We start from the raw sequence: 26,891 nt of genomic DNA, 5'->3' as shown, positions 1-26,891 counted from the left end.
AAACAAAAAACAAACAAACCAACAAAAAACTTAGCCAGGCGCTGGTGGCTCACACCTGTAATCTTAGCTACTGAGGATGCTGAGATCTGAGGATCTCAGTTCAAGGCCAGCCTGGGCAGGAAAGGCTGTGAGACTCGAATCTCCAATAAACCACTCAGAAAACCGAAGTGTCACTGTAGCTCAAGTGGTAGAGTGCTAGCCTTGAGCTGAAGAGCTGGGGGACAGTGCCCAGGCCCAGAGTTCAAGCCCCACAACAGACAAAAAACAAAAACAAAAACTGAAATGGGGGATCTTACCGTATATAATGCAGACCTCAACACATCTGACCTAAAAATAAGCAAGGGAAGCAGAGTGGGGAGAGCAGATGGACGGGCACCAAGCCCACAGCTCCACCCTGAACCTCCTTCTCAACAGGCAGCCTGGCCTGGTGACCCTAGCATGCCACCTGCCCACCACCGCTGGGAGTTCCCAATTTCTCTGCAGCATGAAGACAGGAAGTTTCTGCCTTGGGAGGTTGGGGGGGGGGAGGCGGGGCAAGTGCCTGGCACACCACAAGCACTTCATAAATGTTTGCTCTTATTTACACGCTCAGATTCCAATGGGTGCGTAGGCAGGGATGGCTTCAAAGGCGTGAAAATGACTAGTACCCCAAATATAAACTGAACATTTGCAGGCGCTTGGGCCAGCTGCTCCACAGCCCGCCTGCTGCTCACAGCCTAAGGAACAGGCGCCAAAGCCGGCACAGCCTGGTACAAAGCCTCTGTGGGCAGAGCTGGCCTGATCCAGCATCCCCAAAGAGGCTCCAAGCCCAAGAATGTGTATGGGACAGTGGGGTAGTGGAGGGGTGGCTGGGAGGGGGGAGAGAGGGCTGAAGAGCTGAGAGTGAAGGAGGGGTGGGTGGGGTTGGAGGCTTTAGGGAGGCTGACTGCCTAAACGGATACCCCAGCTGAAGTGAAGCTGACCTGAGCCAAGTCTGGGAAATCCTGAGGTCCAGAGTCTTGAGTGGGTAAATTCCAACACCTGTTAGCAACAATCTAATCTTTTTTTTTTTTTTTATACTAGTCCTGGGGCTTGAACTCAGAGCCTGGGCACTGTCCCTGAGCTTTCTTTTTTTTTTTCCTTCAAGCCTAGTGCTCTACCATTTGAGCCATGGCTCCACTTTTGGCTTTTTGATGGTTAACTGGAGGTAAGAGTCTCATGGACTTTCCTGACCAGGCTGTTTGAATCGTGATCCTCAGATCTCAGCCTCCTGAGTAAACAAGATTATAGGCATGAGCCACTGGCGCCTGGCTCAGAGGCTCTGTCATTCTCCTTTCAGTGATGAAAACAACTCCCTGACCGCTCAGCTCCTCTAGGAGCAACCCAGGACTTGACTTTTCTGGGATTATCTGTGCTGCAGATACTCTCAATCCAAGAAGGACATAGCACTGGGCCTCACTGAAGCTTGGGGCCACCCCTACAGTACTCTATGGCCTGCAGAGCACTTCATGAAACTGGCCCAGAAGACATCAGTAGTGGTGGGTGGACAAGGAGCTGGCTAGAAGATGGAAGGGCCACCCAGAGCACAACCCCATTTGCCAGGCTTCAGACCTGGTGAAGGCATGGAGAGGAGTCGCAGCCTCCCGCCTATCTAACTACGGGAATCAGGACAGCTCAGGCAGAGCCTATGGACCAAAAAGTAGGCAGAAAGCCCAGTACCAGCCAGCTCAGGCTGGATGGCTCTGGGGACACTTTCTAGTTGGAGGATGGAACGTGGACAAGGATGAGATACCACTATTGCTATTCAAAGCCCCAGTCCAAGCCGGGTGCCGGTGGCAAATGCCTGTAATCCTAACTACTCAGGAGGCTGAGATCTGAGGATCACAATTCAAAGCCAGCCCGGGCAGGAAAGTCCGTGAGACTCTTTTTTTTTTTTTTTTGTCGGTCGTGGGGCTTGAACTCTGGGCCTGGACGCTGTCCCTCAGCTCTTCAGCTCAAGGCGAGCGCTCTACCACTTGAGCTACAGCGCCACTTCCGGTTTTCTGGTGGTTTATTGGAGATAGGAGTCTCACAGTCTCTCCTGCCCGGGCTGGCTTTGAACCACGATCCTCAGATCTCAGCCTCCTGAGTAGCTAGGATTACAGGCGTGAGCCACCGGCGCCCGGCTTCCGTGAGACTCTTGTCTCCAATAAACCACTAGAAAGCCAGAAGTGGTGCTGTGGCTCAAGCAGTAGAGCACTCACCTTGAGCTGAAGAGCTCAGGGACAGCGCCCAAGCCCAGAGTTCAAGCCCCAGTCCACTTCTGGGCAGGGAGTCTGAGCTTGGCTGGTGGCTAGCATTTCAGGAGGCCCAGGCCTGCACAGGAACAACTCTGCAGGGTGCAAGGCCCATCTGGCCCCATCTGGGACCCCGCCCAGAGTCTGTGTCATCAGAGCTCATCATCAAATGTTCCTAGAGCTGCTTCCTCATCTCAAGGGCAGTGGCTTCCTGACAGGCACAGCTGTGGGACACAAGTGGGGTGCATGGACCGGGCCATGTGTGCAGGAAGGCGGGCACAGAGCCAGCCCGGTCTCCACCTTCTCATCCCAGCAGAAGCCACCCTCCTGCTGTGTATACACATTTTTTTGTTATCGTCTTCCGTCTGATTTGGGGGCGTGTGTTCGCACGTGCACATGCTGATACTTGGGGCTTGAACTCAGGGCTTAGGTGCTATCCCTTAGGTTTTTCACTGAAGGATGGCACTCTACCACTTGAGCCACAGCTCCATTTCCAGCTTTTTGGTGATTAATTGTAGGAGCTAATTCTTACAGACTTTCTTGCCTAAGTTGGCTTCCAACCACAATTCTCAGATCTAGCCTCCTAGGTAGCTGGGATTTCAGGTGACAGCCACCAGTGTCTGGCCTTGTGTATACAACCTTTGTGGGGTAAAGTAAGGCAGAAAAGTTACAGCGTGGCTCACAAGTCACACAGTGACCCTGTGGGAAGTGTACTGATCTTGCCAAGTATACTTCCTGTCACTGTCCGCAGGGAAGACCCTGCTCCCAGGACCAAGGGATTACACAGGTGTCCACATCCTGGAGGCCAGGGCAGCGGCCTGGCCGGCCCCAGCTGCCCTTTGAAATGCCCTTTATCAGTCACACGGGCAGCACTCAGGAATGAACATGAATGCTGTCTCCACAGCCACCTTTCTCTGCTGACAAGGGAGAATGTTATCTTGAAGGCCACTCAGAAAAGTAGCACAACAGGCAAGAACAGGCTGGGCACCAGGGGCTTATGCCTGTAATTCTAGCTACTCAGGAGGCTGAATTTGGAGGATTGAAGATCAAAGGCCAACCTTAGCAGAAAAGTCTGTGAGACTCATCTCCAATAAACTACCAAGGAGCCTGAAGTGGAACTCAAGTGACAGAGCACCAGCCTCGAACAAAAAAAAGCTTAGGGACAGTGGCCAGGCCCTGAGTTCAAGCCTGGGGACCAGCACCAAAAACACCACCACCACCACCACCACCACAAACAGGCCAGACCAGGGAGAGATCCTGAAAGGGCCACTTTTCTGCCCTGAAGCAATTCTCAGGGGTCCTGACAGCCTGGCCAGTCTCCTGATGACTCCATCCCCCAGGCCCACCTTAGCTTTATCTTTCCAAAAGGTATTTCCTATGCATAGGAGGGACCGAGGGAAAGGGAAAGAAGTTGGGAGGGGCCACAGACTCGGGATGGAAGCCAATGTACTTAGCAACATTAATGCTCCAGCCACCTTGGCCCTTTCCAGGGAGGGGGCACTGACAGTAGCAATGCGTGTAGCACACCAGACGCATGCTCCCTGGCTGGCGTATCTTTCTGAGAGGGAAACACCTGCTCGTCAAGCTGCCAGTGGTGGGAGCCCGGAACACACTGCCCTGTTCTGACTTCCTCTGCACACAGTGGCATGGAGGCTCCGGGTGACTGGCTGGTGGGTGGGGCCTGAGGAAAAGCCCACTCCTTCCACACCAGCACCTCCAAGAGGTGGGAAGTGACCAAAAAGCACCCCACACCAAATCCCAACTTGGTAACATCTAATAAGACATAAAGCAGGACTTCTGAGGCTATGGAAGGAAAGGGATGGACTAGGAAAACTGGGTTTGCTCACCATTTTCTAGCTAAAGTCTTCCGCCCACACAGGGGATGTGGCCAAGGTGCCTCTGTGGCTACAGGGACTCACAAGAGACCCCACTAGGCACAGCTGGGGGTCTCCTGTGGGCTTGCAGCTCATGTGTATTTACATAGGCTCCCTGAGGGCTGGCTGGCCTGGGACTCCAGTGTCTCTGCCAGCCCCGATGGAAGGCATGGTTGGAGCAGGAAGTGCGGCTCAAAGGTAGAGGGCTTGTCTGATACTCACAGCCCCGGTGCCAAAACAAAAGCAAAGAAATAGAAGAAAAACCACACTGCAAAGTATGTACACTGCCATGGACTCTCCCATCAAGAAAAGAAGTAGAGCCGGGCACTGGTGGCTCATGCCTGTAATCCTAGCTACTCAAGAGGTTGGGTTCTAGGAACTGAGGTTCAATGCCATCCCAGCAGAAAAGTCAGACTCTTATCTCCAATTAACCTCCAGAAAATTGAAAGAGGGGGCTGGGAAGGTGGCTCAGTGATAGAGCGCTTGCCTTGCATGCACCTGGGTTCGATTCCTCAGCACCACATAAGCAGAAAAAGTCTGAAGTGGCGCTGTGACTCAAGGGGTAGAGAGCTAGCCTTGAGCTGAAGAGCTGAGGGACAGTGGCCCAGGCCCAGAGTTCAAGACCCACGACCGACAAAAAAACAACAACAACTAACAAACAAAGAAAATCCAAAGAGGAGCTGTGGCTCAAAGTGGTAGAGTGCTAGCTTTGAGCAAGGAACAGGGCCCAGGCCCTGAGTTCAAGCCCCCTGACCAACAACTGGAGACTCCAGTGCATGAAGACAAACAGTCCAAGCTGCTTGGTCTGCTAAGCTCTGAGGACACAGGCTGAAGAGTCAAAGAGTGGAGCAAAGCATCAGCCACTAGAGCCAGTAAACTTCACCACATTGAGCTTCTTTTTAGTTTTTTGGCAGTATTGGGATTTGAACGCAGGGCCTTGTACTTGATAGGCAGGTGCACTTCCACTTGAACCACACACCCCATTCCTTTTTGCTTTGGTTATTTTTCAGATAGGGTCTCTTACTTTTTGCCCAAGCTGGCCTCAAACCTTTTACCTGTGTCTCCCACACAGATGGGATTACAGATGTACCCTACCACAGCCAGGTTATTTACTGAGATGGGGGTGGGGTGTCTAACTTTTGGCCAGGATGGCTTCAAACTGTAATCCCAATCTCTGTCTCCTGAGTAGCTGGGATTGCAGGTATGTCCCACCATGCCTAGCCAGGGCTCCTTTTCATGAGACTTGAGTCAGAACACCAAACCCTTTACCTCCAGTATCTTCACCCAGGCTGGGCAGGCCCCACTAGCAGAGGCATTTTGGCAAGATAAGCCTCCACCAGTGAGCTAGGGTCCCTTATCAGAGGCGGCTAGAGCCTCTGGTCAGCCAACAAAGGTCCAGATACCTCAGGCCTGAGGCAGGTATGAACTCCCTAAGTGGATCTTTCACAGTACTTATCCTTTTCTGGCCTTTGCTCTGGCAAGTGAGGCAGCTTTGGCTTATCAGGTATTTTCTTAAAACCAGGGTGGAATAATAGTAACAGTTAAAAAAAAAAAAGAAAAGAAAAGAAAGAAAGAAAGAAATCAGGCCCAGACTCTGGAATGAATCCCCCAGCCTGCTCCCTTGGCTCCCATAAATACCACTGAGAGCTCTCTACCCCGCTCACAGGCAGCCTACTTCAGGTGTTGATACAAGGGCCCCCAAGCTGCTGGCCCCAACAAGAAGATCCCACCCCCAACCCCACCCCCATAGCGGACAGGCCATAGGGCAAGGGCCAGGAGACACCCAAGCTAATGATCAACAAACTGGTCCTTAGGCCCTCCGTAAATATGCTCCAGCTCCTGCCAAAGTCACTGGCAGGGATTGAGGCAGAAACTGACTCAGGCCAGGCTCATCCTGAACTGCTTCAGGCCAGGCTCATCCTGAACTACATCTTAAAGTAGCTCAGTGTGACAAGCAGGTCTGGGCCTCTCCTAGCCTCTGGGATCGGCTGGGGACTTAACTGCTCTTGAGAATGTGGGGTTGGAGGCGTGGCTCAGTTGGTAGAATGCTAGTCAATGAGCAAAAGCATCAAGTACGGAGTTCAAATGCCATCTCTGACCAAGAAAGAAAAAAGAATGTGTTGTCTCTGTATTGATGGAAATGAAGGTCCGGTTTGTAAAAACAAAAATACGGCAAAACCTGGATGGGAGTCATCACAACTGGACTGGACTCAGGCACTAATGCTCAGCAGGAAACTTCCTGTCCCAGCTCAGCCCCCAGGGCCTCCAGCGAGGCCGCTGACCAGCAGGAGCTAAGCAAATGTAAGCAAATTTCCAAGCCCTAGCAGCTTGCACAGCTCTGCCAGTTTCTCCTTTTGCTAGGCTGCTCATACTATCTCTGAGCTTATTAAGAACTTATGTGGCTCTGGGAGGCAAAGATTTTAGGTGCAAAGAGCCACAGGAGGCCAAAGACGCTTTCAAGTCAGTGATGGCAGGGGCACATAGGCAAAAGTACTGGACAATACCCTGTCATCTCACTGCATGGCCCAGGGGTCCATGTGGCCCTGTTCCAAGCATGCCCACCCCCCCCCAAAAAAAAGCAGCACCCACACAGAAGGGACTGTGATTTTGCCTTCCTTGGTCATCAGAGCACAAGGAGAAAAAAATAGCTTAGGCCAGCACCTATAACGGAAGTGACAGAAGTACTGGGACTTGAACTCAGGACCTTCCACTTGCTAAGTAGGTGCTCTACTGCTTGAATCATTCTGCTAGTCTCTTTTAGCACTGTTATTTCAGATAGGGTCTAGCATTATGGCCAGACCAGCCTGGACTTCAATCCTCCTGTTTGTGCTTCTCTTTGTCAATGGAATGACAAGTGTACACCACTGCACCCAACCATTGTAGCCTGGGATTGTGTGCCCTGTAGCTTGGGATAACAAGGGGTGCATTACCACACCCAACTTTGGGTTGAGTTGAAGTCTTTCTAACTTTTTGTCTAGGCTGGCTCTGTGTGTGTGTGTGTGTGTGTGTGTGTGTGTGTGTGTGTGTGTGTGTGTGCGCGCGCGCACGCGCACATGTGTGTGCGTGCACACGCACACGTGTGTGTTTAAAGCCCAGGGCTGGAAGAAACCTCCAAGGCAGCTTCCAGTCTAATCATCGACAGTACATGCAGTGGTCTGACAACACTAGACACCTAGGCTGCCCTGAGGTCAGAGCTTGTTTACCTCTGCTGATGCGCTGCTTCTCTCCAGACAGGATGCCGGGGGTGTCGATGATGCTGATGCTGTCCAGGACTGGGTTGGGCAGCTGGGCACACATGAACCTGCAGGACAGCAAAGGCAGAGGAGAGCCGTCAGGAGCGTTGACCCAACTTCCAGATGCCACAAGGAGAGCTCCTGGGCCTCCTGTTTCTACCCAGGCTTCCTTCCCAGAAGCAAGGGACTAGGGTCTCTCATCATCTCACTTTCTAGGGGTAGCTCTCTCTTTTCTCTCTCTCTCTCTCGCTCTCTTTTGCTGGAACCCAGGGCCTCACACATGCTTGGCAAGCATCTGACACTGAGCTGCCGCCCATCTGCTCTGGGAATGCAGCCCGCAGGCCCTGACCGCCCCCCACTTCCCTCACATGCACTGTCCCCCTAGAGCTCAAGAGGTCAGCTTCCAAGTTGCTGACTTGTTGGTGAAAGCAGAGCAAGCCTGGGTGACCGTTCAGTTCCGAAGGGAAGCAGAAGTGGGACACGGGGGCCTGGCAATTTCACATTAAAATTTCCAACCACTTGGCTGGCTTCCCGCACCCCGCCGAGGCAGCCACTTCCCGGCTGCCTGGGGAAAGTGACAACCAGGGGGACTGCGCTGTCTCACTAGAGGTGGGGAAGGAAATATGGACACACCATTCGCCAAGTGGTAAAGCCAATCCAGGAAAAGCCAGGCCACGGGAGAGAGAGGCGACCTCTGGAGAAAGGATCGGCCATGCCTGCCCCCATGCAGAGCTCAGAGCAGCCCAGGGGGCTGGCTCTTTACTGAACGCAGAAAAGCCTCCTTGAACACCCTCTCTGAGAAAGGTATTGTGAGCAAAGGAAAAGAGAACCCCATTGTCTGTAGGACATGGTGTCAAACTGCCCTTTCAGCTGTGGGGGTGGGGTAGAGGAACTAGGGTTCCTCAGTGTCTCCTAGGGCCCCATCCTCCAAGTGACTGGAGGCCCACAGGCTGTAAGGATGGCCGGCCAGGGCCAGAGGCCCTGACTCCAAGTGTAACAGAGCAAAACAGCTGAGCCATGGGTGAAAAACCTGGGACTTCATCATCATTAGGCCAACACAGAGCATGGAGTGTTCTAAGTCACTTCATGCCACGTAGGGCTTCCTCACTGAAGAGAGGATGACAAGATAGAAGTAAAAGAGGAAGCCGGGTGCCGATGGCTCCTAGCTACTAAGGAGGCTGAGATCTGAGGATCACAGTTCAAAGCCAACCATGGCAGAAAAGTCCCCGTGAGACTCATCTCCAATTAACCATTCAAAAAAATCAGAAGTGGGGCTGGGAAGGTGGCTCAGTGGTAGAGTGCTTGCCTTGCATGCATGAGGCCCTGGGTTCGATTCCCCAGCACCACATAAGCAAAAAGAAAAAAAGCCGGAAGTGGCGCTGTGGCTCAAGTGGTAGAGCACTAGCCTTGAGCTGAAGAGCTGAGGGACAGCGCCCAGGCCCAGAGTTCAAGCCCTACAACTGACACAACACAAAAAAGAAATGAGAAGTGGCACAGTGACTCTAGTGGTAAAGCATTAGCCTTGAGCACAAAGAGTATCAGGGGCAACACCCAGGCCCTGACTTCAAACCTCACAACTGACACACACACACACACACAAAAGTAAGTAAAAGAGAGGACACAGAATGGACTCTGGAAAGTAACATGCAGAAATATGTCCAGCAAAGAATCCTACCCAGTGTGTGAGCATCTGCCCAGCACAGCACAGGGAGTGGACAGAAAAGCCAGAAGGGCAGGTGGCAAAGAAGCTGCCCACCCCAACAAAGATGCAGATTCTATCTCACTACAGGCGGGCCGTCCAGTCCAGGTTATGTAATGAGTGTTGATCCAGCACTTGCAGGACTTTGATTGTACCCTGCCTCCATCTGCTCCATCTGATCCTATCTCAGAGCAAGCCACTCAGGAAAAGGAGGCTGGAGCGTCAAGTTCATGACTCAATGGGTCCCTTGAAGAAAACCAGGAGCGTCTGTTTCAGCCAGAGAAAAGCCCCCTTTGTTATGCCCTCCCTGGTGGGCAGTATCCCTGTTCCATACATCCTGTCACAACTCAGGCCCCCAGCTGACAGGAGGATGGCCTTCAGTGCTCAGGGACCCTGTGGAGAGGGGGCAGAGGTGAGAAGGGAATGTAAGTGATGTCAGCAAAGCGTTTGTGCCTGACCCACCACTCCCCAGATGTTCTTTTTAAGGCAGCAGCAGCAGCCGTAGGTGCACAAAGGCCAGGGAGACTCACTGCCTTTAATGTAATGGGTAATCCTGACAAATCAGCCAGGCCCTCTGCCCCTCTGCCTCCTGAACTGATAAGAGCTCTTGAGATGGTGTCTAAAATCCAGTTCTGAAGCTCTAGGTGTCCAAAGACAGGAAATGGAGTCACGTACCCATTTTCGCTTCCAAAAAAGGCCTGTCCTCACAATCCAGTGAACACGCAAGGATAGAGGTGGTGAGTACAACGTCCCTTCTGTCAACCCCCAAGTTCTGGATGGAACAGAGACCTAATGAGGACACTTCCAGTTACAGGCACCCAACTTCCTTCAAGACCCATGGCTGTTGGAGGCAATGGACTAGCCACAGGTGCACTGAAACTAAGGGCCAGCCCTTCAAGAGTCTTAGTCCAAAGGGCTTTAGTCAATCCCTGGCCTGGCATGCAACTAACATCAGCATAAAAACATAAAACAGAAGGCCAGGCTGAGGTGCCTGGAAGGGACAAAGAGACACATTAAAGGTCAGCTCTGTGGGGGGAGGCAGCTTGGTCTCGGCTGGGATGTGGGACAAGCTGGCCCGCCCCGTGTGCTGGACAGTGTCTGGGAAGGAATGTGATGTAGAGGGTGGAGACCTGGAAAGCAGGATTCAGATTCTTTCTTAGGCTCTTCCCTGACTCACGCTGCAGACTTTGAAAGGCATGCAGAGTTACTCCTTGAAAGAGGGAGAGAGAGGGCAGGGTCTGAGAAGTCCAGAGTGGGCCTCCGTGGGCCTCCTGGGGTGGAGGCAGGATGCCTGGAGTTCCTTTGGAGAATAGTGAGCCTGGGCGGTACAAGTCCCTAGAGAGGCCACTGCGTTTCATTCATAGTTTCATGAGACTCTGATCCATCATTACTCACACTTTAAAGAGGCAGGCCTCACCCTGTAACTGGGGAAACTGAGAGCCAAATGAGGTAAGAAATCTTCTCTCACTCTTCCAAGAAAGGAGGATCTATATCTCAAATTTCTTATCAGGGTTCTGTGTAATACCACCTCCTGAAGGCCTTGGAGGCGGCCCTGACCCATTAGTAGTTGTCTTTGAGGATAGTGTTCAGACCCCATCTGCCTCCTAGGAGCTGTCCCGAAAGTGAGCGATCCTAACTGTTCCTCCTACACATAACCACAGCTCAGCTCCCCGGGAGAGTGTAAAGCACACACACACACACACACACACACACACACACACCCAAAGCCAACAGCCAACACACACACACACACACCCAAAGCCAACAGCACACACACACACACACACACACACACACACACAAAGCCAACAGCCAAAAGTCTCGCGGGTTTCGCGGGACACTTGAGAAACAGACCCGATGAAATCTGTGAGTCCGGTCTGGGGAAGGAGATGGACACCAAGAAAGGGAGACACAGCATGGCTCATCTTCCCAAGGACTGTGCGGGAAGTGGGGCCGGGGTCTGCGGGGGGCTTTGGGAGTTAAACTGAAGATTCTGGTGGTGACAGAAGTCAGAGGAGTGGGAGATGCGGCCCCCCCGGCCCCCGGGGGGGGGGGTGGACGGGTTTTCCGCGGGACTGATCGCGGTCCCTGGGAGTGGTCGCGCAGGGTCTGGCCGGGGCCCCGAGACAAAGGACGGAGGGGGCGACGATGGCCGCGGGAGGGGAGAGGCGGGCCCCGCTCGGAGCGGGAGGTCCCGGCCCCGGCCCGCCGCACGCCCCCGCCCCGCGCCCCGGGGTGAGCGGTGGGTACCTGTTGAGGAAGGCGTTGCCGAAGGCGTTGAGCTTACGGAAGGGGCGCCGCGGGTCCACGACGAGCGCGTTGCCCGGCACCACGCCCTCGGTGGGGCCGTGCATGACCGCGATGAAGGAGTCAGTGGTGGGCTCGGGCCCGATGCGCATCCCCGGGAAGTCCTGCTCGATCAGGTGCCGGATGAAGGTGGTCTTGCCCGTGCTGTACTGGCCCACGAGCAGCACCATGGGCTTGTTGTCGAAGTCGGCGTCCTCCAGCGCGGGCGAGTGGAACTCGTGGAAGCGGTAGTGCTCCTCCAGGGGCAGCAGCTTCTGCGCGTACAGCTGCCGCAGCCCCTCGGCCACCGTCTGGAAGAGCTCCGGCTCCTTCTTGCGGCGGGCATCCTTGCTGACCCAGCTGAACATGCTGCCGGAGACGGGGCGGGCGGCTGCGGGACACGACCGGCGGCTGAGGGGAGGCTGAGGGCGCTCGGCCGAGGAGGGGCCGGCCGGCCGGCGGAGGGCGGCGACGGCGACGGCGGCGGCGGGGCAGGGGGCGGGGAACGGCCCGCACTGCGCAGGCGCGGGGCTCGCGGACACGCGCTCGGCCAAGTGGCGCGCGAGCGTCCGGGAGCGCCCTTTATAGGGCCCACCCGGCGTTGCGCGCCGCCGCCGCCGCCGCCGCCGCCGCCCCCGCCCCAAGGCCAGCCAAAGGAGGAGGGAGGTGTCCCTCCTAGCCCCGCCCCCAGCGGCGTGCCACGTCCTCCCTCCTTCTCCAGACTTCCATTGGCTGATTTCAAATCTCGCGAGCCCATGGCTGGGCTGCCGTGGCAACCGCACCTGTTTAGACCCGCCCTCGCGGGACGGATTGCGGAAGTGCTGGTTGTGCGCGCTGCGGAGTCCGGGCGCGGGGAGACACGGGTGGGTCCCCTACACCCAGCCGGAGGGCTCCAGATAGCACCCCAACGTACCGATGCGCGCCCCGACCGCGGCGCTTCCTGCTACTGCCCTCCTCCTCCTCCTCAGCCCCCAGAAGCATCGGAGGGTCTGGGAACCCTGCGCCGCCCTCCCCTCGCCCCTGCCCCGACCCTCCCCTTCACACTCTCCCGTATTTCATCTGCTCTGGGCACGGAGACCGGGAGAGGCGGTAGGGGAAGCCGAGGGAGTGGGGGATCCAAGGGTGGAGGCTGATCAAGAAGAGAAATACTAGGTAGACCCCAGGAAGTGATGGATCCGAAAGGCCTGGCGCCCCCCAAGCCGGCCGGGCTGCGAAGCGGAGCGGGACAGAGCCATGGAGAACACAGATGACGTGACCTTTTGGGGGGAAAGGCAAGGTGCCCTCTGCCCAAAGAGGCTGCAACTGTGGCGGGGTAATAAAAGAGGAAGTTGAGGCCTTCAAGGCCACTCGAGTTTTGAGGAACTGAAATCGGAAATTCCCTGTGTGGGGCAACAATGAAATCTTGTGGGAACTTAGGGGAAATTAAGAAGCCCAACTATTTCCGCTTTCCTGTCCGAGGCACTACCAGTTACCATCCTTTTGTTCTGACCTATGCACCAACCTCCTTACCAATTCCTGGCTGTTCTATGGGATCATGGCCCCACCATCATCCCCTGCCAACTCTAGACCCTCTTGTCTGTCCAGGCTGGTGAGAATCTTCAGGGGATGATGTCAGAACTTAGGGGATTGTGATGGTTAGGTAACCAGTGTGAGATGGGGGTGGGGTGGAGGTAGAGACATTTGAGGTGAACCTGAGGAAGCCAGGCCTGGTGGCCCATATCTGTAGTCCCAGCTACAGCGAGTCTGAAGTGAGAGGATCACTTGAGTCCAGGAGTTTGAGACCATCCTGGGCATCATAGTGAGATTACATCTCAAGAACTAAAAACCGACTGGGAAAGTGGCTCAGTGGTAGAGTGCTTGCCTTACATGCATGAGGCCCACCTAAACAGAAAAAGCCAGAAGTGTAGCTCAAGTGAGTAGAGTGCTAGCCTTGAGCTGAACAGCTGAGGGACAGCGCCCAGGCTCAGAGTTCAAGTCCCAATGACCTACAAAAAAAAAAAAAAAAAGAATGGATGGATGGATAGACAGACAGACAGACAGATAGATAGAACTAAAAACAGTGAAAGCATTCATTTATGAGCCTGAGGTATAGTTCAGTTCAAGTATGTAGTTTAGTTCTAGAATGCCTAGCATACTTGTGCTTGAGGCCTTAGTTTCAATGCCCAGCACCACAAGAAAACAAAATTAAATTTGAACTTGGGAATGTGAAAGCCTTCTGTCCGGTTTTCTGCCTCTGGAGAGATATGGAAACCTGAAGGGCTGAGCACCTGTGTCAGGAAAGAAAGCAAGCTGATGGCCAAGAGCACAGAAGCAGAACAAGCCATGTGTACATTGGTGAGACCTTGAGCGGGGAAGATGGGAGGTTTTGGGGTCACCTTTGGTATGATGGGCCCCTAACAGAGAACGGGCTTAATGAATTACTCCAATCCACCCAAGGTCCCAAGTCCCTCCCTAGTTTACTGCTGCTTTCCTGTAGGATTTCATTAGTATTCTTTTCATCAATCATAATAAAACACAGAAGCCATAGATGACTTTTTTTTGGGGGGGGGGAGAGGATGATTGATGCATTCAAAAGAGTATATTGATACTCCTGAGCAGAGGCCATGTGCCAACTTGGTGACCAGAGGCCTGGGGCTAAGCCCTGTCCAGACTTCCTCAGTCTGCTTTAGAAGCCAAGTAATTTGCCTCCTACACAGTGTGGCTGAGGGTCCACCCCGGACATGTCATTTCTAGGCTGGTCCAGAGAAAGGCTTGAGGCAGAAGATGCTAAATAAGCTGGTTGTTCAGTCATCTGAATAGGAAGCTGTCTCCAGTAACATTCACCCTGACGGGCCATGGTTTTCGGTTTTCACATCTCCCCAGAGCCCTGGGTACTGGGAAAACCCAGCCCCAACAAATTGAAAACAAAATGTTCCGGGGTTATTTATAAATGAAAGCCCGACCCTGTCTGTCGTGGACGTCCACTCAACTTTTTCCAAGCAGCTCAAAGCACTGAAGAAGGGATCGCCCGCCCTCCTTGTAGGGAGATCTAAAGGGCCCGGAATTACTTGCCCCAATTCCTCAGTTTGGTGTCTTAATTTTCTCTTATAATGTCCTAATTTTCTTTCCTTTGGCTTATTTTTTTTTTTTTTGAATAGATTACTTTCTTTTTGGTGGGAAAGTTTTTTGTGTATTTTTATGTGAATGAACCATTTCACTTTTGGTTTCTCTGCTGTTTTACTTTCTGCTTCTTTGCCTATGCAGATGAATATGATTCCAATCGTCTCAGAATCTGTGCCCATCCCCCGCTCCCAGCCATTTTGATTTTGTTTTCTTCAATTTGCAAACACACCTGCAAACGAAGACCCGAGATTACCCTGTGCCTGCAGAAGTGTCTTTTCTCATAGGCCTCTGGCTTAGTCCCTTAAGGCCTGGGCTAAGGAAGTGTCACAGTGTCCCTAAAGACAACTTCAAAAAAAAAAAGAGCAAGAAAAAAAGAGGGAGTTTTTTTTCTCCAAATATGGCAAAAGAATTGGGCTGGGAAAAGTGGAAAACACATAGGTTTCTTCCTGGGCTAAGCAGTGATTCCTTCTTTCCACTGAGGAAGTGTGCATACAAATGCAGACTTTTGTTTATGAAGTCAAACGATTTGACAGCAGATCACTGTTGCCAAAGCAAGGTAAAGAACCCGAGAGGTCTGTTCCCGGCGTACTGGGGTCTCCAACACTGGCCCCAGTCCCAGTTGCTTTCAAATACCGATGAGAACAAGCCTGAGGCCCCAGGCTTTTCAGTAACTCGCTGAAGAAAACCAGGCTGAATGGGAAGCTGAGATTTCAGGAATCTCAACACTGCCTTTTTCTGGCTCTGGCCTTCTAGCTGTGAGGTCAGGCAGGTGGAAAAGCGGAGCAGAGCTTCAGAGCCTCTTTGTGAGGCACAGGCTGGGGGAGAGGGGGCTGTGCCCTCAGCTCACCAGCTCTCTGGCTCCTTTGTTTGCACTCCCAGCACCAGGCGTGTACCAAGGCACACAAGAGTACCAGGAATGTTGTACGTGCGTGCATGCAACCCCAGCACGTTACAGAGCAGAGACCCACACGTTCAATGGCCAGCTTGTAAACACTCATCACAGCCCTTAGAGCCTGGGGTCCTGCCCTGCAGGGGCTGCTAAAGCGGGGGATGTAGTGAGTGCAGGCACTGTAGTGTGGATCGCCCCAAACTTAACTCTCCCTCCACCTTTGAGCTTTAGGTCTTTGCTTGGCCAGATGGTCTATGGGAACCCCACAGGGAGTGCTTTGTTAAATGGCACATGAGTAGTAGTCCATCTTTAACAGGGATAACATCTTAGGGCCCTTGGCAAGGCCCTAATGAAGCACACAGATGCAGCTGCCTGAGTAGTCAACAAGTCGTGTGAACAGTTCACGGGAGAGGGCGCGGTGGCCTCCCCTGCCTTCCCTACGTCCCTCCAGGCACATAGCAGAGCTGGGAGCAGCCCTAGGATATTTTGTGGAACAGGAGAATGAATCACCAGGTACTCGTGGCTCATGCCTATAATCCTAGTCACTTGCAAGGCTGAAAGCTGAGGACTGAAGTTCAAAGCCAGCCCAAACAGGAAAAGTCACAGAGACATTTTTCTTGCTTATCCTGGGGCTCGAACTCAAGGCCTGGGTGCTGTCCCTGAGCCTCTTTGTGCTCAAGGCTAGCGCTCTACCACTTCCTGCTTTTTCTGAATAGTTTTTTTTTTTTTTTGTGGTCCATTGTGGGGCTTGAACTCTGGGCCTGGGCGCTGTCCCCGAGCTCTTTACCTCAAGGCGAGTGCTCTACCACTTGTGCCACAGCGCAAGTACCAGTTTTCTGGTGGTGCTTGCCTCTCATGCAGGAGGCCCTGGGTTTGATTCCTCAGCACCACATAAGCAGAAAAAGCAGGAAGTGATGTCGTGGCTCAAGTGGTAGAGTGCTAGCCTTGAGCTGAAGAGCCAAGGAACAGTGCCCAGGCGCAGAGTTCAGGCCCCACGACTGAAAAAAAAAAAAATCCTTTAGGAGTTGGGGGGAGGGCTGTCACAGCGGCCAGCTAGCAAGGAAATGGGGATCCCCAAAACAGCCACTGGCAGCAGCAAGGCGAAGCTTGGAAGCAGAGAACCCCAGAGCTTCCAGGCACACACCCAGCCTGGCTGATACCGAGAGACATGTCAGCCCCAGTCCCAGCAGAGAAGAGTCATACTCTACCTGATGTGTATGTGCATGTGCACATGTGCGTGCATGTGCTCGGGCCAGGGCTGGGTCTTGAACACATGATCTTACATGCTCACTTAGCTGTTTTGCTTAATTTGAGTCACAGCTCCACTTGTGGCTTTTTGCTGGTTAAATGGAGATAAGAGCCTCTCTGATTTGTCTGCCTGGGCTGGCTTCTGAGCCATGATCCTCAGTTCTCAGCCTTCTGAGCAGCTAAGATTACAGCTGTGAGCCACTGCTGCCTGACCACAGGCGGAGAGCTCCCACTGGGGTTATTTTTTTTTTTTTTTTTTGGTCAGTCGTGGGGCTTGAACTCTGGGCCTGGGCGTTGTCCCTCAGCTCTTCAGCTCAAGGCAAACGCTCTACCACTTGAGCTACAGCGCCACTTCCGGTTTTCTGGTAGTTTATTGGAGATAGGAGTCTCACGGTCTTTCTTGCCCGGGCTGGCTTTGAACCGCGATCCTCAGATCTCAGCCTCCTGAGTAGCTAGGATTACAGGCGTGAGCCACCAGCGCCCGGCTCCACTGGGGTTATTTTAAACTAAAGCAGTTGTGGCAATTTGTTGTATAGCAATAGAAGATGACCACCACTGCCAATAGGTTTGTCTTTTTCTCCTCCTCCTCCTCCTCCTCTTCTTCTTCTTCTTCATTATCGTCTTCTGTCAGTCATGGGGCTTGAACTCTGGGCCTGGATGCTGCCCCTTTGCTCTTCAGCTCAAGGCGAGCGCTCTACCACTTGAGCCACAGCATCACTTCCAGTTTTCTGGTGGTTCATTGGAGTCTCAAGGACTTTCCTGCCCAGGCTGGCTTTGAACCGTGATCCTCAGATCTCAGTCTCCTGAGTAGCTAGGATGACAGGCGTGAGCCACACAGGGCCTAGACTTGTCTTCTTGTCAGCCCAGAAGTCACTTGATGGGCAACAGGTGGCAGCCACTCTCGTGGGGCTGGGGCAGAACGTGGAAGGAAATGAAGTGGACTGTGGAGTAGCAGTAATGGCAAAAGTCTTGTGAAGTGTCCACAGTGTGACCCGGCTTGACACGTGTGGGCCTGTGTGCACACAGGCACGGGTGTCGTTTCTCAAATGCAAGTGATTTAGGGCCTCGGGACATCCGTTCATGTCTGGAGATGTTCTTGGTGATAAGTCGCAAGTGGGGGAACGCTCCTGGCATCCAGGCATAGAAGCCAGGGAGTGTCAGCATGCCACGAGGGACAGGCGGCCTCCCAGGAGAGAGGAGAGCCCACCCCAGAGTCACTGGACCGAAGCTGAGAGCCCCCCATGCGCACGTGTGCGCATGCGCACGCTCACACGGCAATACTGTTGAGAAGAAGCAGTATAGCATGAGGCCCAAGCACAGCAGTCCAGAGCGGACTGTTACGGTGAAGTCTGTGTGATTCTTAGCAAGTTGCTCAATGTCTCTGACACTAGCTCTAAACTGAGAGATGACAGAGAAGCCTTTGTTAAAGTTTTACACAGCACAGCAAAGCCAGACTCTATTGTAAGCTGTCCCTTCATTGTAAGAGCTGGCCAGAGGGTTTTATTATTTTTGTTGTTTGTTTTGTTTTTGTGCTGGTACTGGGCTTGAACTCAGAGCCCTGTGCTCTTGCTTAACTTTTTTTGCTCAAGGCTATCATTCTACCACTCACAGACTTCTACCCCTAGGCTGGCGTCCAATAAAGATTCTCAGAACTCAACCCCCTGAGTAGCGAGGATCGTAGGCATGAGTCACTGGTGCCCAGCTCATGTTTCTTTTATTTTTAATTGGGAAAAGAGAGAAAAACAAGATGAGAAATATCATAAGTTTGGTCCCCAGCACTACATTTATTAGATAGATAAAATCAAATCAGTGGCTCACACCTGTAATTCTAGCTACTCAGGAGGCTGAGATGTGAGGATCGTGCTAACAAGCCAGTGTAGGCAGGAAAACCCGTGAGACTCTCATCTCCAATTAATTACCAAAAAAGCTGGAAATGGAGCTGTGTCTCAAGTGGTAGAGCAACAGCCTTGAGGAAAAAGCTCAGGCACAGCGCCCAGGACCTGAATTCAAGCCCCAGACCAAAACAACAGTGCTGAGAATGTGGCTCAGTGGTAGAGTGCTTGCCGAGCATGCATGAAGCCCTGGGTTCAATTCCTTAGTACCACATTAAACAGAAAAAGCCAGAAGCAGCACTGTGGCTCAAGTGGTAGAGTGCTAGTCTTGAGCCAAAGAAGCTCAGGAACAATGCTCAGGAGGCCCTGAGTTCAAGCCCCAGGACTGGTAAAAAGAAAATGAGAAGCACAGAAGAGACCTGACAAGGAAAACAGCGTGGCTTCGGATGACAGAGGCCGCAGTGATGTTGGAAATGAGCTTCATGCTCAAGACCAGCGTTGCATCACTGTCACAGGCCTGTGTTTGGTAACTTTTGGGGTTGTGTAAGGATGTCATTTTTCTTAGATGCATTTTGAAATATTTAAGGGTGAAAGGTCATGAAGGGTCATGTAACTCAGTGTGTATGACAGAGAGAGCAAGGGAGAGACGAAACTAATATTGTGGCAAATTCATTAACTCGATGAATCAGAGGAAAGGGTAGATGGGTAAGTAGACATTTCTTACAACATTTTGGAAAGTTTCACAATTGTCAAAAAGGGAAACACAGCCTGGTGCTGGTAGCTCACACCTGTCAGCTACTCAGGAGGCTGAAATCTGAAGATCATGGTTTGAAGCCAACCTGGGCAGGAAAGACCATGAGAGTTTTATCTCCAATTAATCATCAAAAAGCTAGAGCTGTGGCTCAAAGCGGTAGAGTGCCAACCTTGAGCAAAAATAGCTTGGAACCGGGCACTGGTGGCTCACGCCTATAGTCCGAGCTACTCAGGAGGATCTGAGGATAATGGTTCAAAGCCAGCCTAGGCAGGAAAGTCTATGAAACCCTTATCTTCAATTAACCACCAGAGTCAGAAGTGGCACCAGCACTATGGTTCAAAGTGGTAAGAGTGCTAGCCTTGAGCAAAAGAGCTCAGGGACAGTGCCTAGGCCCTGTGTTCAAGCCCCATGACTGACAAAAAATAAATAAATAACACCACCAAAAAACAAAAAAGGCTGTATGGAGTCAGGTATTCCTCTCCTTAGGCACCACAGGCCTGGGTCCAGTGCTGTGTCCATGGGCCCTGGGATCCACCTACTACGCACAACAGAACTGTGTCCTCCCCAGGGGGTAGGGTGCAAAATTCATTTATAGTAAAAAGGAAAAAATGAATTACATCATAATTATTTTTTATTTTTACCAGTCCTGGGGCTTGAACTGAGGGCCTGGGCACTGTCCCTGAGCTTCTGTGCTCAAGGCTAGCACTCTACCACTTGAGCCACAGCACCACTTCCGGCTTTTTCTGTGTATGTGGTACTGAGGAATCGACGAACCCAGGGCTTCATGCATGCGAGGCAAGCACTCTACCACTAAGCCACATTCCCAGCCCCATAATTTTTTTTTTTTAATTAAATTCAGCTGGGCGCTGATGGCTCACACCTGTAATCCTAGCTACTCAGGAGGTAGAGATCTGAGGATCGCAGTTCAAAGCCAGCCCAGGCAGGAAAGTCTCTGAGAATCTGATCTCCAATGAACCACCAGAAAATTGGAAGTGGTGCTGTGGCTCAAGTGGTAGAGTGCTCACCTTGAGCTGAAGAGCATAGGGACAGCGCCCAGGTTCAGAGTTCAAGCCCCACAACTAACAAAACACCCAAAACCAAAACCAAAAAACAAAATTCATCTAGCAGTGGAGGAAAGGGAAAGAACTGCTTTCTGGCACTGGACTCAGCAGTGCCACCCACTGTACAAAAACAAGAATACCACTGATCGGAGCAAACCATGTCAAGGAAGCGCCATGAAGGTCAGCAGGACACAGCCCTGTAGTCAGCAGGCATGGTCTTTTGCGTGGTAGTTATGCAAGGACTTATGGTATGCATAAGTGAATATACGTGTGTGTGTGCACGCGTGCACCCATGCGTGCGTGCTGATCCTAAGGCTTGAATTCAGGACCTAGGTGTTATCTTAGATATTCTACTCAAACCTGGTGTTCTACCACATTAGCTTGCTAGTTAATTGGAGATAAGAATCTCATGGAGCTGGTGGCTTACGCCTGTAATCTTAGACACTCAGGAGGCTGAGATCTGGCAGTTCAAAGCCAGTCCAGGCAGAAGACTCATCTCCAATTAACTACCAGAAAACTAGAAGTGGTGCTCAAGTGGTAGAGCAATAGCCTTGAGCTGAAGAGCTCAGGGACAGCATCCAGGTCCAGAGTTCAAGCCCCACGACTGGCAAAAAAAGAAAAAGAAAAAAAAGTCTCATGGATTTTTCTGCTCTGGCTGGCTATTTTTTCTTTTGTCCATCATGGGGCTTGCACTCTGGGCCTAGACACTGTTCCTCAGTTCTTCAGCTCAAGGCTAGTGCTCTACCATTTGGAGCCACAGTGCCGCTTCTGGTTTTCTGTTGGTTAATTGGATATAAGTGTCTCATGGATTTTCTTGCCCGGGATAGCTTTGAACTGCAATCCTCAGATCTCAGCCTCCTGAGTAGCTAGGATTGCAGGCGTGAGCCACCAGCGCCTGGCTTTTTAGATAATGTCATCCTTTTCTTTGCTCTCTCCCATTTTTTCCCTCTCATCCCCACCCACGAGTTGTAGAATGCATTTTCTACATAGTGTCTAGTGAGTACTACTGCTGCCTTTGTTCACCCTTTGTCCCTCCATTTCTGTGCCACCCCCTTACCCTCCCAAAGACAGATAAATGAAAAACAGACAAAAAAAAAAAACCAAAAACAGCAACAAAGAAAAACGTTCTTGTTTCCATTTCTTGGAGTTCATTTCAATAAATATTATTTTATATGATCAGATGCACATAGGCATTGCACCTTTGTGATCCTCTCCTAAGAATATCCTCCTCTTGTCTCACCGTGTGTGAATGTCTGGCTGGCTTTGAACTACTGTCCTCAGACTTGGCCTCCTGAGAGCAATGAATCATTGCAGCTACTGAGCCAGCTGCTCGTGCCTGGCACATTTATGTTTTATGCACATGACAGCAGGACGAGTCTCACATGCCCCAGATGCCTTCTCAGTGGAGGACAGCAGCCCTGTCCAGGAGGATTGGGAAGCTGAGACTGCAGAGCCCCAGGGAGGCCTGGGCTCATTCTGCAGCCGCAGAGCCCTGCCCAGCTCAGGAGCAGTACCGAGAGCACCCCCTGGTGGCCACTGTGGAAGTGAGGCTTGCAAAAGAGCAAGCTGCCCATCAGTGCCCTCTGTCTCCTTGCTGCATCTTCATGCTCCTTGCCTATTCCTTCACTTCACTGCAGCAAAACAAGGATTCACTTCTCTTTCTTGAGTGAGACCTCTTTCTTGATCCCCTCCTTCCTTTCTTTTCTTTTTTTGCTGGCCATGGGGTCTGAACTCTGGGTCTGGGCGCTGTCCCTCAGCTCTTCAGCTCAAGGCTAGCGCTCTACCACTTGAGCCACAGCCCCACTTCCGGCTTTTTCTGTTTATGTGGTGCTGGGAATCGAACCCAGGGCCTCATGCTTGCCAGGCATGCACTCTACCACTGAGCTACCTTCCCAGCCCCTCCCCTCCTTCCTCTACAGGCCCTTTTTCTACAGTGGGGACGGGAATTATTTGCACATACTCTCTTTTGTTGGCCTTGCTGTTTCGCATGGGTGGTGGTGATGGTGGCGGCCAGACAACAGCTGGCATCCACCAAAGGCCGGAGGCCGACTCCCAGCACTGCGTTCCCCTCCCCCCGTGTCTGATGCCCAGCACAGGTGTCTCCATCCACACAGGTGGTCAGTCCTTCGGTGTGCATTTGTTGAGTGCCTCCTTCATGCCAGTCTCTCGGGTACAAAGTCAGTGACTGCCACTCTTAGACAGGTTGCTGCTGATGGGACATGATGAGGGTGCTAACTGGCCGCGGAGCATCACGGGAGTCTGTGTAGAGGATATCTCTGGGACTCAGGCAGGACCTTTGCGCAGGTTTTGATGGGGTTCCGAGAGAGGATGCGGAAGACCCAGGTGAGGGAAGATGTGCCCGGGCCCTGGGTCTGCGGTGAAAACAATCACCACCACCACAAATAAGCAGAGTCAAGGCCCAAGGCCAGAGGGAGGGGTACTGCCTCTCTCCCAAGTAGAGACATGCCATGGGCTTTTGTGAGCTCAGGAGAGGCAGGTGGAGGAATCTTATCGGTCCAATCTGCCACCCCCTGGTACCCTAAGTCAGTACTCAGGGCCCCAGGCTGCACAGACCCATGCAAGTCAGTGCCCAGGGGTCCACTAGCCAGAGGATCTTGAACACCTATTGTGTTGGTTGGTGAGAAGCAGGCCAGGAGGATGAGTAAGTGGTGGACTTTGCTCCGGAGGAGTTGGAGACCAGTGCAAGGATAAGATAAGCACCCAGCATGCCGTAAGTGGAGATAAGGGCGTGGGAGAGGCCACTCCTGCTGAGTCCTGGCAGTGGGGGATGAGCTGGGCCTAGCAGGGGTGGCTGGAGTCCCAGGGATTCAGAGGGAAAGGAGTGAGAGACTCCAGAGTTCAAGGGTCAGGTGTTTGTTGCTACATCAGTTCTCAGAGGGAGAAGGCCCAGCTGGCTCGGTGACACATTGATGCTTGTCCCCTTGGAGTCTGCGTCCACCCTCCCACAGGCTCACAAGTTACCTGGCAAGGTAATGTATATGAATGCCCAGCACATAGAAAGAGCTCAGTTACTAATTCTTGTTAAACCATTTGGTGTGTGTGTGTGCGCGCGCGCGCGTGCGTGCGTGTGCGTGCGCATGCTGGTCATGGATTTGAATTCAGGGCCTGAGGGCTGTCCCTGAGCTTTTTGCCCAAGGCTAGTGGCTCTACCACTTCAGCCATAACTCCACTTTCAGATTTTTTGGGGGTAGTTAATTGGAGATGAGTCTCTTGGACATTTCCTATCCTAACTGGCTTCAAACCGAGCTCCTCAGATCTTAGCCTCTTCAGCAGCTAGGATTACAGTTGTAAGGCACCAGCACCTGACTTAACCATTAGATTTTATTCTTAGATCTATGCTTCATCTGTTTGCTGGTTAACTAGAGATGAGTATCATGGAATTTTTTGTGAGGGTTGGCTTCAAATGGTGATCTTCAGATCTCAGCTAGAATTACAGGCATGAACCACCAGTGTTCTGCTAAAATTTTATGTTAGCAGCAGAAATATTTATTTATTTATTTATTTATTGCTGGTTCTGGGGCTTGAACTCAGGGCCTGGGGACTGTCCCTGAGCCTCTTTGTGCTCAAGGCTAGTGCTCTTACCATTTGAACCACAGTACCACTTTTAGCCTTTTCTGAATAGTTTATTGGAGATAAGAGTCTCATGGACTTTCTTTTTCTTTTTCCGGTCGGTCGTGGGGCTTGAACTCGGCTTGGGTACTGTTCTTGCACTCTTCAGCTCAAGGTGAGCGCTCTACCACTTGAGCCGCAGGACCACTTCTGGTTTTCTAGTGGTTTTTATTGGAGATAAGAGTCTCATGGACTTTCCTGCCCAAGCTGGCTTTGAACCTTGATCCTCAGATCTCAGCCTTATTAGTAGCTAGGATGACAGGCGTGAGCCACCGGCACCCAGCAAGCAGCAAAACCTTGATTTTTCTTTCCAAATAGAAATTCTCCCAGAGTCCCATTATATATATATAGAGAGAGGGTAGGATTGCAGCTGTCACAGGAGAACGGGGGGGGGGAGGGCAGGCAGTCCTGTCCACCAGGCTGCTACCAGATAAGGCCCCTGGCCTGTTTAAAACCAGGGAGTCCGGGCTGTGCCTTAGGGAAGTGAGAATGCCAGAGAGAAGACAGTGAGCAAGTTGGGGGTGGGGGGACTGGCTGGTGATTTCTGTCCTCCCTCCAGGTGTCTCCCTCCAGGCCCTGGTGAACACCCACTAATACTTCTTTGGGGTGTAAGATGTAGGCTTGGGAGCACTCCTTGTGCACATACTTGGGCTCCCAGGTCTGGGGGCTGAGCTCTCTGTGGTGCAGAGAAAGGCCCACAACCCCCTGCTTGGTGAGTGGAGTGCGGTACTTAGGATCAAGTGCTTCAAGAAGGGTTATTCCTCGCTTGGTAGAATGCTTCCTTAGCATGTACAAGGTCCTGGGGTTCCATCCCTTGTAGCAGGAAAAAAAAAAAAAAAGGAAAAGGAAAAGGTGCCAGTGGCTCACACCTGTAATCCTAGCTACTCAGGACGCTGAAATCTGAGGACTGCAGTGCTAAGCCAGCCTATGAGTCCAGGAGATTCTCATCTCTGATTAAACACCAAAAAAAAAAAAAAAAAAAAAAAAAAAAAAAATGGAGTTGTGGTTCACGTGGTAGAGTACTAGCCTTGGGCAGAAAAGCTCAAGGGGGCAGCACCTAGGCCTAGAGTTCCAGTCCTAAATAAAAAAGAAGGAAGGAAAGGAAGAAGGAAAGATGGGAATGGGATGGGGGAGTTGGGGTTTGGGCCCTGTGCTGGAGTGGCTAGATCTTTCCTTTCCACCCTTGGACACTTTCTGGCCGGGCTGCCTTCACAGGTCCTGGTGGCTTGCATTCAGGCGAACATACCTGTGACCTATGGAATTGGCAGCCAGGGGGAGACAGCGCACTGGCTGTCAATTCATAGGTCAGAGCCTTGTGCACTCGGTCTTGACAGTGAGCCGGCAGCCCGCCACCCTGGGCCATCCTGGCCTGAGACATCACGGGGGGGGGGGGGCCTGAGGGCTTGCTGGACGGCAGCTGCTGTTCCTCCTCCGTGGGTACCCGCTGCCGCCCCGGATAACAGCAGCCCCACTGGAAATGGTGGCACTTCCACATGGAGTTGCTGTTACAGGGGGCAGGAGCCAATGAGAAGCTGCTTTCTGTTTGCAGGAGCCAATGAGAAGTTGGGTTCGCAGGAAGCAATGGGAAGCTGTGTTCTGCTTCTGTTGGAGAGGATCCTAGGAGAAGCCCATACCATCCACTCCGTACCGCTGGATCCTCTTGGCCCCACATCCATGATCTTTATCGAAACCCTTATCATCAGGGCCCACACCTGGTACCCCGTGGGGGTGCCAACCCTCCTTTCTGGGCGAAGTCCAGGTTCAACCCCAAAGCTGCCTCATAAAGCTGGGAGTGGCTTGGATTTACAACTCTTGGCTAGCCTTTGCCCACGGTGACAGCCCCCGCCCTCTGTCCCCAAGCTCTTTTATTTCCTTGTTACTTTTCCAACTAGAGCTGGGCCGCTGAAGCCTCCACCTTATGCCCTTTGGCCACCTTTTCCATGGTGGCCATGGGGGCATCTGTGGCTCTCCAGGGCCCTCTAAATGTCCATTTCCCTGAGGATGGCCTGGTGTGGGGAGCTGGGGACGCAGCAGGGAGGACAGGACGGGGTCGGGACGTGAGGCTCAGGGGCTGGAAGAGAAACAAAAAATGAGAAAAAGGTCAGAGAAGACAGTAAACAGAGATGGAGAAGAGGTGAGGGGGAGGGGAAGAGAACTTGAGGGTTAGGGTGTGGCAGAGTAGCACACTTGCCCAGCACACCAAAGGCCCTGGTTTCCTTTCCTAGGCACTGGAAAAAAACAAAACAAAACAAAAAGATCCCAGTACCCAGGGCTCCCGCTTATAATCTTAGCTGCTCAGAAGGCTGAGATCTGAGGATCACGGCTCAAAGCCAGGTGGGGCAGGAAACGTACATGAGACTCTTTTTTTTTTGGGGTCCGGTCATGGGGCCTGAACTCTGGTCCTGGGCGCTGTCCCTCAGCTCTTCAGCTCAAGACTAGCGCTCTACCACTTGAGCCACAGTACCACTTCCGGCTTTTTTCTTTTTGCTTATGTGGTGCTGAGGAATCGAACCCAGGGCCTCAGGCATGCAAGGCAAGCGCTCTACCACTGAGCCATCTTCCCAGCCCATACATGAGACTCTTATCTCCAGTTAACCAGCAAAAAGCCAAAACAGAACTGTGGCTCCAGTGGTAGAGTGCTAGTCTTGAGCACAAATGCTAAGGGACAGCACCCAGGTCCTGGGTTCAAGTTTCAGTACTGTGTGTACACACTTGCGCGCGCGCACACACACACACACACACACACACACACACACACACACACACACAGTTTCTGATAATTCTACCAGACCTGTCAGCAAGTGCTAAGAACAGAGCTGCTGCTGCTTGTGTGCACACACACATGGAGCCTCAGCAGCCTGAGCCAGTGAGGCCTGAGAGAGAACAAGTATCTTAACCTCTCTGATCTGCTGCCAGTTCCTCCATACAAGCTAGAGCTGGTAAAGCCTCCTGCATTCTGACTTAGACTAGGGGGAAGCTGCTTTCCACACGGGCTCTGGGAGCCCTTCTCTGGAACCTTCACCCCCTT

The 26,891-nt window shown here is 52.3% G+C and overlaps 1 protein-coding gene and 1 non-coding gene across 3 annotated transcripts in view; both read right to left on the bottom strand.

Moving 5' to 3' along the window:
• LOC138806815 (EH domain-containing protein 1) overlaps positions 1–12,933 on the bottom strand; it is a 28,566-nt gene extending 15,633 nt beyond the window's left edge. The window contains exons 1-3 of one of the 2 annotated variants that reach the window (XM_069992165.1): positions 12,857–12,933; positions 11,312–11,738; positions 7,333–7,430 (exon numbers count right to left, since the gene is read on the bottom strand). In XM_069992165.1, the coding sequence (XP_069848266.1) occupies positions 7,333–7,430; positions 11,312–11,715 (502 nt within the window). In that variant the 5' untranslated portion in view covers positions 11,716–11,738; positions 12,857–12,933. Of the gene's footprint in view, positions 1–7,332; positions 7,431–11,311; positions 11,862–12,856 lie in introns of those variants that run through there. The other variant, XM_069992166.1, reaches the window with a different exon arrangement.
• A 9,117-nt stretch (positions 12,934–22,050) lies between these two features.
• Trnaa-ggc (transfer RNA alanine (anticodon GGC)) lies at positions 22,051–22,122 on the bottom strand. The gene has a single exon. It is a non-coding gene; the product is annotated as a tRNA-Ala (tRNA).
• Positions 22,123–26,891: the final 4,769 nt, after the last annotated feature.

The sequence above is a fragment of the Dipodomys merriami genome, unplaced genomic scaffold, assembly GCF_024711535.1.
Source record: "Dipodomys merriami isolate MVZ:Mamm:240054 unplaced genomic scaffold, mDipMer1.0.p SCAF_409, whole genome shotgun sequence".
NCBI lineage: Eukaryota > Metazoa > Chordata > Mammalia > Rodentia > Heteromyidae > Dipodomys > Dipodomys merriami.
Note: the sequence above shows the minus strand (reverse complement) of the source record. Positions and strands in the feature narration are given on the sequence as shown.